Genomic DNA, 15,137 nt, shown 5'->3' with positions numbered 1-15,137 from the left:
AATATGAAATAAATATAAAATTTAATAAATATATTCAGAAGACAAAAAATTGTTTCCATTTAAAAGTATGTTGTGTGAATAAATAATGATAAATAATATAATTATTTTTAATAAGTAAAATAGTTTTGAGTTTTATAATGTACAATTTAGAATTTTGAGATTTAGTGATAAAAATCACCAACAAAATCATCAAATAAAAAATATATAGTAATTGCTTTCATATATTCAGAAGATAAAAACTGAACAATTGTGAACAATTCAAATTTTACCTTTATAATATTCATACACCCTCTAAAACATGAATAGTATAAAAGTATAAATTCGTAAGTAGGTCTTTAGATAACATATGAAACGTTTAAAATCGTTCCGACAAACATAAAAATTTCATCAGCCAATGACCAAGCACAAGTGGTTTTTAATCAGTAACCAGTTTTCTCGTGCGATCGAATAAGACATTTATGTTTAAATCGATCCATGATAAAATCATTATAGATAAGAGCTCCGATTTAAGGGCTCGGTTGCAAGTGACCTTTATTAGATCCAGTTGCAATCTTATAGTGCGGCCATAAACTTTATGCGACTTGACTCAGCATAGTTGCTTGCTTTTTAAATTAGGAGTCGTAAAATGACCGCCGCTTTAAATCGGGGCCCTGGGTTTACCTTTCGACCGTACGTACTCGTAAAATCATAATAAGTGGCCATTTCCAGCAAACTTCAATTTAGAATACAATTAAAGTAAGCCTTTGTTGTAAGTTAGCGTCATTTCTAATACCTGGACTTTGTCTCGACACATACGGGATACAATTTGTTCATATTTTATTCGTCATCAACGTCACCGTTATCTGTGTACCACCGAAGCGATTGATAATTATGGCGGATGCGCCGTGAAATCGATCGATCGTGTAAAATGAAGCAATGATGAGCGATGCATTTTTCGACGGACCTGCGAAATGTAGCAATTTTTTTTTAATGCGCCGTGGAGAACACAATTGCACGAAGTTTTATTATGGAAGTAACTGCGCGTGGTTTATAGGACATTCGGAGACGAATTGGTCTTTAAACATTATCTGCAACGAGCGTCATTAATATGGCCGTTATGTAAATGAAATTTAAACAAAATACGGTACAAAATTGTAGACGGAACCCTTCCGGACGTGTAGCTGGTGAGCAAAATGAAACCCCATTAAAGTTCTCTTTACTGTCGGCTGTTGTATAATACATCAATATTGTTAAAGCACGCATATGCACATACTAAAAATATTATAACCTTTACATTTATGGTAGCCATAAATTACAGTTTAACGATTCTGTGCAGTTGTTTCAAAACATTTCGCAGCATTGCTTCTCTCCGCCACATTTCATAAAATTTACACACACAATGGATGGATATTTGTTTATTTGCGAATTATAACGTCGTAACGTTGCTTTTTGTTTAACAATACAATTCCGTTGAAAGGCTTACACTAACAGCACTACCGCGTGGTAATTTAACCGCAGCTCCTCAAATGAGAATAAACTATACGTGACTGGGTATTTTGTTTTCGAAAATATCTATGTATATTTATTTTTTAAAACGTGTGGTAAATCTCTTTACTTGTGCTTGGCAATTTTCATGGGAATAACCACAAACATGTAATACTGGTCGACACAAAAGGTTAGGTTTTCTACCTAACATATGTTATATTTTAAAATAAAAATGAATGAATAAAGAAATGTTAATTCTACATGAACAGATATATATATATATATATATATATATATATATATATATATATATATATATATATATATGCAAGTAATAAGATTTATTAGATAAAATAAATACACACTTTGTATGTACTTTAGAAATTGAGCAAGCAGTATTTTAATTGGTATATATGAAAAATAAAAATTCTTATAAATATTTTATTTATATGAAAACATGGATGACAAATGATGAATAACACAACTGATTATTGGCATTAGCTTTTACAATATGAAGTAAATTTAAAAATATTCATTGAAGTACAATCAAGTACTTGTTATCGTTATTTTGTTTATAATCATTTCTGTAATCTAATTATATGTCAAGGACCTGTCTGTGCCAGTTAATTTCCGCGGAATTTGTACTAGATATTGTTACTACTTTTTTGTATGTCACTTTCGTGTTTTGGAAAATGAAAAAATGTTATTTTTAATAAATTACCATAATAATTAAATATTAAATAAATTGTTGAAATTTGTCAAAAGAAAGATATATTTTTTTACATGCAATCATCTGCATCTTAGGCTCATTATTAATTATTAAAAGTATACGGAAATTACAAAAATGTCCTCCAATGATTTTTAATTTGTATTTTTTTTTTGTGTGTTATTAAAGACCATAAAAATGTCAAGAATAAAATTATACTAATTACTAATACTTAATTATTATTATTTACACCAAATTCTGATTTATAAAAAGCAATAAATACTACTAGATAAGTAGTAGGAACAAACAGATAACATGACTGATTAATTTTGCATTTTACAATAGTAGTAAAGATATTCATTAAATTTGTTATTGGCATTCAAGTACTTGTTTTTGTTATACAGGAAAATGTCTGTAAACAATTTTTAAATTAGATTGTGTCTCAAGAGTATGTACTAGTTTTAATCATTTGATGTCTAACATCAAATCATTATCATTATCATTATTATTAAAAGATAATTATATAAATTTTTGAGTAAACAAGATTTTGTATTTTAAAATAATAATCTTAAAAATATTCATTCAATTTGTTGTTATTTTGGAAAAAGTTAATTTTGTAATCAAATTCTTGAATCAAGAGCACTGATTTTTTATTACTTTTAATTATCAATTAATAATTAAATTTGTGCAAAATATTTTCACAATTGCAGAGTAATGCGTAAAAAATAATTTTACTATTTTTGGATTTTCTAATTTATTATCTTTATTTTATTAGTAAAAATAAAAATATATTTTGGATACATATTTTTGAATAGCTTATGATTTGACGATTAAATTAAAACTAAATTTATTATTGGTCAAAAACGTCAAAAAATATAAAATTAAGATTAATTATCAAAATAACTGTTAAAAATTGTAACAAATTATAAAAAATTTGAATATCCTTAAAAGTAGTTTATAAAAAAGCACCGATTTAAAAAAAAAAAACAATAAATACTAATTGATACAAATAAATGAGATTTTTGCAATTTAAAATAATAGTCTTAAAAATATTAAAATGTTAATTTTGCAATTAAATTCTCTAGAGGCTTTACAATAGTTATTAATCTAATTTGTACACAATATTGTCACAATTACAGAGTAATTTACGAAAAATAATTTTACTATTTTTGAGTTCATTTCTTCAATCATTAAACATTATAAAAAAATAATTTTAGTATGAGAAATATATATTTTTGAATAGGTTACGATTTGCTGATGTCTAATAAATTTATTATTGTTGAAACACGTCGAAAAATGACAAACAATTTAAGTACAGTTCTCAAAATATTGTAATATATTAACTGTTAAAAGCTGTGCCGGATTATAAAAATTTTAAATTTTAGAATGCATTTGTATGTACAAAAGCCCTGATTAAAAAAATAATAAACACTAACTCATAAAATGTGAGAAGACTTATTTTATGTGGAATTTTTAATTAATAATTAATAACAATTTAATTTGTGCAAAATATTTTCACAATTTCAGAGTGTTTCTTGTTTTTTTTTGTACTAAAAATTAACACAAAAAGTCATATCAATTGGATTTAATAAAGTGATTATAAGAATAAAACACTTAACACAATATAACAAGCAATTGTTATATGTGTGTTATACAATTAGGGCAATTATACAAATATGTCAAACAGTATTTTTCTATAAAATTTAAGTGAATATGAGCAATAATATTAAAACGTTTTACTAATATCAAATAATTTATATCTTTTATAAAGTGCTGGTTTTTAATTGAATATACAAATCCGCTGTTTTAATATTGATTTACCAGTTCCGTAAAATTGATTTATGATCCCGCTTCAGCAAACAAATATTGGCACACATTCAAAACTATACACGTTTTTTGATGTATATTTGTTTGTAATTTTCGTATAGTAGAACGAACCATTAATTTTATATATTGATTTATAAAATGTGCTACAAGAATAGATTTAAAATGGACCGAATAACGTTCACGGACGTTCGTTACGAACACCATCGGCATATTATATCAACTAGATACTATTAAAATAGCAAGTCACAAAGAACGGCTATCGGAATGTGTTAAAATCCCGTACGCTATGCGGCTTTTCACACATATTCTACGCATAAAAATGTAAACATCCATACGACGTGTCGTAAAGTTTTATTGGCTGTGCTACCGGTTTCCGTTTAAAAATTTGAAAACCATAGAATGGATTTTTTACAGTGAAAAAAACTGGCCAGATAGTACGAGCACGGTAAATCGGTAAATTCTCCCCGTTCCGTCGTTTCGGTGGAGGTGACATGTTGAATATCCATAATTGAAATTCCAAGAAATTTAAAGTACGTCCGCATTACTCGAGTAAATTAAAAACGATTTTCGTTATACGATCTTTCAGTCTCGTAGGAGAGACCACATAAAATAAATCATGAAACCATTAACAATAAAGTGGTGCATGATTTATTTTATGATTACTTTGTTCAGTTTATGGTGCTCCCCCTGAGACAGTTTTTATTTTCCCACCTTCTCTAATTAAATATATACATATATATTTGTACACAACAAAAGGGCGTTATAAAAAACATTAATACAATGGAAGTTTATGCAGATACGTTTTATATATTTCACGTAAAACATGTCACCATAAAATTCGCAGTAAACTTTTATGTGGAGTTTTCTTCGGGCATACGTACATTTAAATTGTGTTTGGTAATTAAATTGTACATATTTTATCGGTGCAAATGCATAAGAAAAGTCATTACGTGCAGTTAATCATTTCATTTCGTTTCATATACATATGAATGTGTAATAACGTTAGTAATAATATCTTCTATGGACCATAATCTGTTAAACTTTGTTACGTCCGAATTATATTGAACATCTGCTTGTCCATTATAGTTTAATGGTGATAGTTCCATACTAAGTATAATTGGTATTAGGTTGTTTCGATGTTACATAACCATTAAATCAAAAGATGGTCAGTGTAAACAGTGTTTTATGGTAAATTACTACTCGAAATTTTAAGCCTTATTGCCCAAACAAGACTTTATAAGAACGAAATGTTCAACCTAACGGAAGACACATTGTTACATTTTCTTACCTTACGCAATGATCGAAACGTTATCTTACCTTCTTCAATTTGTCTCCAGGCCTCTTCTTGATTTTCTTTGGAATACTTAAGAATTGTATCCACTAGGGGAATCATCTTCCATGACAAATCGAATTTTTCTCGAATTCTGTGACACAGATCCAATAAAATATCGAATCCTCTACCTGTCGATAAAAGAAAACCAAACATAAGATACATTTTTATTCTCTATACGGAATATCAACCCATCTTTGTTTTTATGGCGACATGCCTACTGTTCTATCTGTTTAAACATGTCAACGTATCAAATTGCAACAAACGGTGTTTCCTGACAGAGTTTTTCGTGGAAACAGTGTTCACTGTTTCATTAATAAACATTAAAAACCATCCACACAATTGTGAAGTAAACAAACATTGGCGCAATCGTACACAAATATGTGGTAGCGTTCGTTACAAAGTGAGTAACTAAGTACATTGGAATATGCATGGTCAGTTAATAGTTTTATCACAGCGGTCATAGTCACGTAGTAAACAGATTTCGAACGGAGCAAAACGTGACTTTCTTGGCGAACATTGTTATTAACGTCGATCATATCGACGTCGGAATACATTCGGACAATTCGCGCAGAAAAAAAATGCTACTGTTCCAGCAACGATGTATTTGTGTGGGCAAAGACGAAGTTTATTAAAATATCTCTCGTCTGCGTCGAGAGGCAAACTTCCACGTCCATTAACGCTCCGAACGTGCATTTCTTCGGAGGTAGTACCCAGACACAGAGTTTGGTGCATATTCCGGAATTATCGATTGTCGGGAGATTCGGATGTGGTGCATTTCAAAAAGGTGCTTTACGGACATCACTATAGAATTGGATTTTGTCATCCGGTTTAATAGTCGGTTTTACGACTTCAGTGCTGTGTTTACTCAATATTTGTGTACCTGTTGTGCATAAAGTCGCATAAATACATAATACGGCCGTAAATGAACTGCCGCGGAACGCTGTGTTTGGATATTAAATTGCCCTTGAAATTGATTAATATTTCAAGCCCCGCCAGACTAGATTCAACAATTTTCACATCACTGTATCAATATTAAACTTTGATGGGCACATATTAAATATGTATGGCTGGAAGATTGACGGAAATAATGTATCGTTTTTCTTTTCCCGGGTGCCGGAAAATTTAGCTAGACAGTTCGTATTTATCAAACGTGCGGTGGGATAATATAGAAAAGGTTTTACGATCAAGGTCACGTTCATTCACTCGCGTTGGGGCAATAAAAGTTGCAGTCCCAGTACCCTAACTGACCCAACACAAAATCTTACTTTATAGGTTTATTGATTGGGATTATTTCGATTCACGAACCGAATTTATAATTTTGGGCGTATTTTTTAATTACGAAATTGTGACAATGCAATTAAATAAATGGGTTTTTTTTGTTATCTGGCTGTAATAAATAATGTACACTAATTAACACTACCACGTGTTTTTTTAAGTTTTGAATTGTTTAATATGTGTGTATGGTGTTTTGAATATAAATTTGCAATTATAATTTAAAATAAATAATTTGTTGTACAATAATATTAATATTAATATTTTTTTGTTGTAATGAATTAATGTTTTATTTGTTGTAATGAATATTCAATTAATGTAAAGTAATTGTTGTAAGAAATAAATTATTATTAATATTAAAAAATTAACAAAACACCTTTTATATTAAATTTGATTTAAATCCTTCAAAAAAGGATAATAAAAAATTCTATAAAACTACAGTAGAATTTCTAATACAATTTTTTTCCTTTTTACAGATAATAAAATAATGAAATTAGTTCTCGCAATGAACGCCAACAAATTCAAGAACTTATTTTTTTAATAAAGATTAATTTACTTCATTTTTTAGCTGTAAAAATATAATTTGGTATTTTTATGACATAACATCTTTTTATACTCTAATCTTTTAAAATATTCTTGATTAAAATTGAGTTTAATTTAATGTAATTTCTCATTTTATTGATTTTTTTTTATGAAATTTCATATGTATCCATTTTGATCATTTTTAATTAAAAATATTTCAGTCGGTTGGTATATTTTCAATATGTTTGGAGTCTTCTTAATCAGATATGTTTTGTCTATTATTAAATATCTTTAAAATTTTGAAATGAACTTAATAATGTCGTTAGCTATTATCATGTAAGGTTAAGTTAACTATTGATATTTTTATTTTCACATATTATTCATTATACAATTGTAATTTTTAATTCTATGACATAGGTATTAATATTTTTCGTGAAATTTGGTATGTACCAATCATGAAAGATTCATCAGTAAAAATAATTTCATTAGTAAAATAAAATTTTGAACTATTTCACATTATTATTAATATACAATATGTTTATAAGAAACGTATGTATTCATTTTGAAACCTACTAAATTCAATGATTCATTCATCATTTGTGGATGATACAGAAAACATTTCCTACAGAATTTTTGGAGTCTTTATAATCAAGTTGGTGTTTCTTTAAAATATCTTTAAAATTTTGAAATGTATAACTGACTCACGTATTTATAAAAATGAAATTTTTAATTCTGTGACGTACTTATTAATATTTTTCCATGAAATTTGATTGAAAGATCCAAACGAAAATTTGTTAATTAATAATTAAAATTGATCTAGAAATAAATGTAATTTCTCATCTTTACTGAATCTTATTTTAGTGAAATTAATAAATTTAACAAAACATGTTTGTTTTGTCTACAGTCTTATTCGTGTAAATATACTGATATGAAATTTGAAAATAGAAGCATCAGTACCATGCCGTAATAAAATAATTTATTTATGTATTTAATTTGAAATGCACACAGTGTATGTTAAATTTAACGTATAAATCAAAATTTAATTTAGTAGAGTTAAATAAACAATGTTTTATTTTAAAAGGCTCTATATCACAGGATAAAATTAAAATAAAAAAAGGGAAAATTATGTGTTGAACATGAATATCTCTAAAATATATGAAAAACTTTTTTCGTTTTTGACAAGTCAAGCACGTGCTTGAAATGTAGGTGCCAATCCCCCGTCCGTCCCGCTTATTATATTAATAATTATTGTCATTTAGCAAAAGTGACTTTGAATTGTGGCGAAAATTTCGCACAAATTTCTAACGCATTTATCTCCGCGTCCATTTCGCGTATTACGTCAAATCTATTATCGTACGACCGGTATCGAATTAATTTCATTGAAATGCACACGTGTAGACGAACTACGTGTGGGATGTAGGTGTTCCCAAGCGTCGCCAAACTTTCGGAAATCTTTACGACGCGTCACGAAAATCTTTAACAAACACACACACACACACACGGATGGAAAAAAAGTGGGACAGTGCTCTCAATCGCGGAATAGAGAAATGACACTTAGCTCTAATCTCCCCGTTATCTATTAATAATTCCGCAAAGTGCACTTACATTACGAACAGCTGATTGCGGTTACATAGTAACAAAACGTGGCACGTGTATGCTAAAGATATACAAAGTGCAAGGTTAAATTCATATTTGAACGTGGAAATTAGTTTTGATTTAGGACTTTTATTATTAATTCATTGTGTTAATTGGCCGACGCGTTATGCGGTGATTACGTTATTATATAGTTGATAATTGTCACTTATAAAATTGTAATGCGGCCCGTGGCATTTTGTTAATTTATTAATTGCGAAACGTGCCCGAACACATCGAATGTCGGCTCGATATTTGTTTCCGGAGTCCTTCAACTTGACATTAATATAAAAATTACATTTTGCAATTGACAATTTTAATACAGTAACCTATTGCATAATTACGTTATAATTGCGTTGACATTGATGAGGTGCGGGAATTTAATTTAATTTAAATACAATTTGGATGTGTCAGGGACGATTAACGAATATATAATTAATGCATAATTGAATTTAACAACTAACTTTTTAATTTCTGTACGATTCGAGAAGTATGAACATTTAATAAGTTATACACACATTATTTTCTATTAGAGATATTCTTATTTTAAATTAAAAAAATCTAATATAACCAATATGTTATATTTTTGTTAAACAAAATAATAATAATAATAATAATAATAATAATTTAAATAACAAATTTAATATTGACGAGAAAAGCTCAAATAACTGAAGTAATAAGAAACTAAAGTTGTTATCAATCACTCTATCTAACTTTCGAATAAACAAGCATAAAGATAAACAACTCAACTTTTAAATTATCTGATAGACATAAAATTATATACGAAATATTGTAATTAATTTAAATAAGAAAAATAAAACGATTTGAAACAATTTGAATAAGATAATAAAACAGCAATATATGCTTGAAGTAACAAGAAAATAATTAATTTTAAATCTGTCAACGTAAATTTCGTATAATATTTATTAAATTACTTCATGAATATAATTTTATACGTATAATTTTAAATAGTCACAAGAAAATAAAGTAATTTTAAACCAGTTAACGTAAAATTCGAATAAACAAACATACAAAAATAATTCAAAGTTTTAAATTATTTAATAGACAAATTCAAAATAAAATGATTTAGAACAATTTAAATAACAGAACTGCAAATATAATTTAAACGAGAAAAATTCGAATATTTGTATGAATAAATAAACTATTAAATTCTCTGGTAAACACAATTTTATACATGATGAAAATAATTTAACCAACTGTAATAAAATAGTTTAAAACAATTTAAACAATAGAATAAAACAAAAAATACAATTTTAACGACAAAATTTAAATATTTCAACAATAACAAGAAAATAAAGTCAAATTAGAATTGGCAACAATCTTTCAAATTACCTAATAGATTAACCTATAATAAAATTGTTTAAAATAATATAAACAATGGAATCAAACATTATTTTATTATTTATTTTAATGACAAAAATTCAAATGTTTCCCTTAAGAAGAAAATAAGGAAAAACAATGTAAACTTATTACAATTTGAACAAAATTCAAATTTAAATTGAAATAAATAAATTTATATTAAAAGAGTTCAAACTTTTAAATTATCTGATTAGATATAATATTGTGTAGAAAATATTTTATCTAATATCTTATTTTATAAATTAATTTAGCCAACTATAATAAAATTGTTTAAAACAATTTAAATTCAAATGTTTCAATTAAGAATAAAATAAAATTCATTAATCATAATTTTACAATATACAACCATAAGAAAAAACAATGTAAACTTTTTATTATTTGAAACAATTTATATAATAGAATAAAACAAATATAATTTGAACAAGAAAAAATTCAATTGTTTGAAGTAACAAGAGAATAAAATAATTTTGAATCAATCAATGTAACATAAATAAACAAACCTAAATATGTTGCAATTTAAAGAATATAATAAAATAGTTTCAAACAATGTAAATAATAGAATAAAACACCAAATATAATTTTAATTACAAAAATTCAAATGTGTGAAGTAACAAGTAAGTAAAATATGTTTGAATCAATTAATGCAATTTTCGTGTAAACATATAAAAATAAAAGTAATTCAAAATTTATGTATATTGTGTAAATAAATAAAATTATATTTAAACAGTCGATGTAACTCTCAGACAGATATAATTAATAATAAAATAAAGTCAAATTTAAACTGAAAGAAATAAATTTATATTAAAACAATTCAAACTTTTAAATTATCTGTATAGAAAATATTGTAATTAAATTTCCAATAAACAAACATAAGGAAAAACAATGTGAAGTTTAATATTATTTGAAACAATTTATATAATAAAATAAAACTTGACTTGAACGAGAAAAATTCAAATGTTTGAAGTAATAAGAAATAAAATAATTTTGAATCAATCAGTGTAATTTCGAATAAACAAACCTAAAGTCAAACGAATAAACAGAAATAAAAACAATTAAAAATGTGTAATTAATTAATAAATGTAAATATGTTGCAATTAATTAAAAGTATTATAAATTGGTTTTATACAATGTAAATAATAGAATAAAACAACAAAATATATAAAAAGGAAAATAATTCAAACTTTATGTATATTGTGTAGGAATTGTGCAAATAATTTAATAAATAATAAAATAGTACAACAATATAACTTTAAAAACAAAAATTTGAGTCTTAAGCAAATAAAATTATTTTTAAACAGTCGATGTAACTTTCGACAAGGTAAACTTTAATTAATTATCTGACAGTTATAATTAATAGTAAAATAAAATGGTTTTAAACAATTTAAATAATAGACAGATAAATTTAACAACGAACATTCAAATGTTCGAAGTAACCAATTACTAATATAATTTTAAATCAGTGAATGTAAAAGATTATTGATACATTATATAATTTCAAATAATAAAATAAAATCTAAAATGTTATTTTACCTCATAAACATTATAGTGACATTTGTATAAGTAAAAATGTGTGTAAAAATAAGACATAAAGATTTGAACGGCCGAATGACACGTGTGAGTAACGCTTTAATTATTCTAATTTCGACGAATATATTGTCTATATGTTGCAAATATTAACGCTTGCATTATATACAATTCTGTTTTCAAATAAAACATGGATAGAATCCATTAAGTTTGTAATTTTCGGGCATGCGAAAATATTGCAAGATATAGAAAATTTTGTGTAAAATATTCATAACAATTTTGCACGTGTAAAATAGTGAAAACTTACCGGGTAGCATGTCGGAAATGTTCTGTGATATTAAATATATTTTTCTTCAAACTAGAGACGAACTATTTTCGCTCGACATAAATTTTACATCAAAAATATAGGTTTAAGTAATTTTAAAATATTCATTTTTAAGAATACTATTTTCACTAAATATTATTTATACATATATAAAACGTCCATAAAAATACTGCAGAGTTTCTTCTGTTGATGACTTGCGTTTTCTTGTGTTGCTTGTTTGATTGTTTTGCTTGCTTGTGTGTCCTTCATCTTCTTCATGCTGATGCGATGATGAAACGTTGATAATATCTTACATATGAACATTTTAAGAAATACTTTCTCATAAATAAAAATATACTATGAACAATAAATATTTGGTATTCGTGATGATAACAATGATGTGTACTGTTCCGGTAATTAAAATTAAATAAGTACGTTGCATTTAAACTGAAGATTCACCGCCTTGAACGTTGAGTTGGTAAATGTTCTTCTGTCTTGGCTCTTGTTATCTGTATTTACAAAAAACACACATGCATTACTAAAAGGGGAATTATAATTATTAGTGTTAGGAATTTGACACCCAAAATTTTTATTTATTAAATTAATATGAAAAAACAGTTAAATGAAGAAATAACGAAGCAACTAAGGTTAGAAGCAATTGAAATTTATAATTTTGGGTGGATATTAATTTTTTAATCATCCATACTGACGCGTCGAGTTTCGAAGTTCTCCTCCGTCGTACATGTTTAAATTATGCATTCTTGAGTATTCGTTCACCACTCGTTTTCCTAAATTAAGCAAAAAGATTAATAAAATTATTTCTATGTAAAACGTAAACGGGTCAAACCACATGCACAACTTGATTCCCAATATTTAAAAACCGTGCTGATCAAGTATTTAATTGGAGCACAGTTTTTTTCAATGGAGATTCAAGTTCTTCATAAAAAATAATCAAATTGTTACAATATACAATATAATACAATGTAATTATGGTATATTACAATTGTGAAATAAAAATACTGGACGAAAATTATAATACTATATAATTTTAGTCAGTTTACAAAACACATCTTGGTAATTTCAATATTATAAGGTTAGTAGATATAATTACAGTTGCAAGTAATAAATAGTTAGTGGAGATAAAATATATGTGACGCATTACCTTCATCAATTCGACGGGAAGCTTCCTCTAGATCCGCTCTGGCGTCCTTCAAAATGGCATACATGAGTGGCATCATCTCCCATGGATATTTGAACCTCTCCAGTAGTTTCTGGCAATCTTCTAACAAATCTGTACTTTGGGCTGAAACAAATAGGAAACATAAATAATAATTTTCATGTTGAGGTTGAGGATAAGTAATTTAATAATTTTAAATTATGGGTCACCATAATGAACAAGTAAAGTAGTACTGCATGTTAAATATTGCCTGTTGTATATATTACAAATGTTGAATTATCGTATTATGTTGCGAATTATAAAACATCGCTTCTAATTGTAAATCAAGGTCTCATTGGAGACATTTTAACGACAGGTCAAATTAGAGAAAACTGTTTATCCTCATTTCATTTGCTTTGTGTTTCTATAGTAAAAACTTCTATTTAAATTTCTGTTTTTCTCTTTTTTTTGTAGTAACTGTACCCACGATAAAAGAACAGAAATAAAAACTAATTTATGTATAACAGGAGTTTTTTAATTTCAACAATTAGCTGTTTATTTAACAGTCTGGATAAACTGGACAAAAAAATGAGTTGCAATGACTAGAAAAAATATGCATAGTCAATGTATCAATTGTGACACGTGTAACACTAACGAAAAAGTGTAAAATTGTTAATTTTTATAATCGACAATTTAAATAAATTATATATGTAAATTTATGCAATTGTAGGATTATTAAAATTGTCACATTAAACCGTGTTGAATAAATGCATGTCAATAGAAAATTTAAATCAAATTTCATGTCTTAATGGACGTAGTGATACATGAAACATGGCAACGAAGTTACATTTGTGCCATCGTTGACAGTTCCTGGAAAAAATTGGTTGGATGGAGCAATGGCATGCCTCTGAGGATTCACCATATCTCGTCTGTCAATTTCAATAATTTTATATTATTGATTGAAAATATGCTAATTTTTCAAATTATCTTTTTTTATCTAATTATTTGCTTCATTATTTTAAAGTGTTAATTAATGTGTAATATTTATAGATGTATACAAATCAGTGAGTAAGTAAATCAATGAGTCAAACTTCAATCAATCTTGATAATTTCTGCACGTTTCTTGTTGTCTATTTGGAAATGTAGATACATATTTATTTTTTTAATTTGCGACTGGTTTTTTTAAATACGAACCAGTCAAATCTTCATGTAAACATTTTTAAATGTTAAATATAATGAAATTTTGCCCCTTAAAATAAGGTTAATTAGAAAAAATTAATAAAGGAAAAGGAAAAATAATAGAATATATATGAAAATGCTAATACACGTTTATCATTATTATCCCTAACGTAAATATAAACAAAACAGTTTATTGTTATTTTGAATTTCCCACACGTTATTTGATATTCGTAGGTAATGGAGAGTAATTTGCATTCGATCTCGGCCCACTTTGTCAATTAATGTCATCTAAATCGAGAATAATCCGTCAGTCAGGACAATAATTTTCTTACTAATTATACATGCCACACATTTGAATTTGTGCCATTATAAACACTATTGCTGTTCGCGGTTACATTAATAATTAATATACCATACTTACATTTATATTTACCTTTTGTCATTTAGAATCTTGGCATCTTACATGTGACATTTTAACATAGAAAAGCAAAAGCGTTCGTGAGTGATATTTCTAACGGCATAAATAATTTTCAAACTCTCGCTGAGATTTTCTAAATTTAATTCGAATTAATAGGAATGCTTTTAATTTAAATAATCATGTGCACATATTTATTAAAGAATGCGTGCATATTATTTAGAGCTCTGTTTTCTACTTAATATTATGCTTAATAGTGCCAACGAGTTTAAATAGACATGGGAGGAACAATGTGACTATGTATTATTTGGTTTATTTTAAAATTGAATATTAATATTAAGATGCTTGGCAACATCAAGTCAATGGCTTCAACATTTATATACAAACATTATTAAAGCATTATCAACATGAATATTAATAAAA

At 26.5% G+C, this 15,137-nt stretch overlaps 1 protein-coding gene across 9 annotated transcripts in view; it reads right to left on the bottom strand.

Annotated features, from left to right (window-relative positions):
• The window catches only part of LOC109594657 (protein doublesex), an 81,630-nt gene that overhangs the window by 2,776 nt on the left and 63,717 nt on the right, over positions 1–15,137 (bottom strand). For 7 of the 9 annotated variants that reach the window (XM_049961981.1, XM_020009905.2, XM_049961983.1 and 4 more), the window contains 2 exons: positions 13,127–13,267; positions 5,315–5,458 (listed from right to left, as the gene is read on the bottom strand). In XM_049961981.1, coding sequence (XP_049817938.1) covers positions 5,315–5,458; positions 13,127–13,267 — 285 coding nt within the window. Of the gene's footprint in view, positions 1–5,314; positions 5,459–11,967; positions 12,474–12,674; positions 12,753–13,126; positions 13,268–15,137 lie in introns of those variants that run through there. The other 2 variants (XR_007547092.1, XR_007547093.1) reach the window with 2 other exon arrangements.

The sequence above is a fragment of the Aethina tumida genome, chromosome 1 (genome assembly GCF_024364675.1).
Source record: "Aethina tumida isolate Nest 87 chromosome 1, icAetTumi1.1, whole genome shotgun sequence".
NCBI classification, from domain to species: domain Eukaryota; kingdom Metazoa; phylum Arthropoda; class Insecta; order Coleoptera; family Nitidulidae; genus Aethina; species Aethina tumida.
The sequence above is the reverse complement of the archived record's forward strand: the minus strand, read 5'-3'. Positions and strand labels throughout refer to the sequence as shown.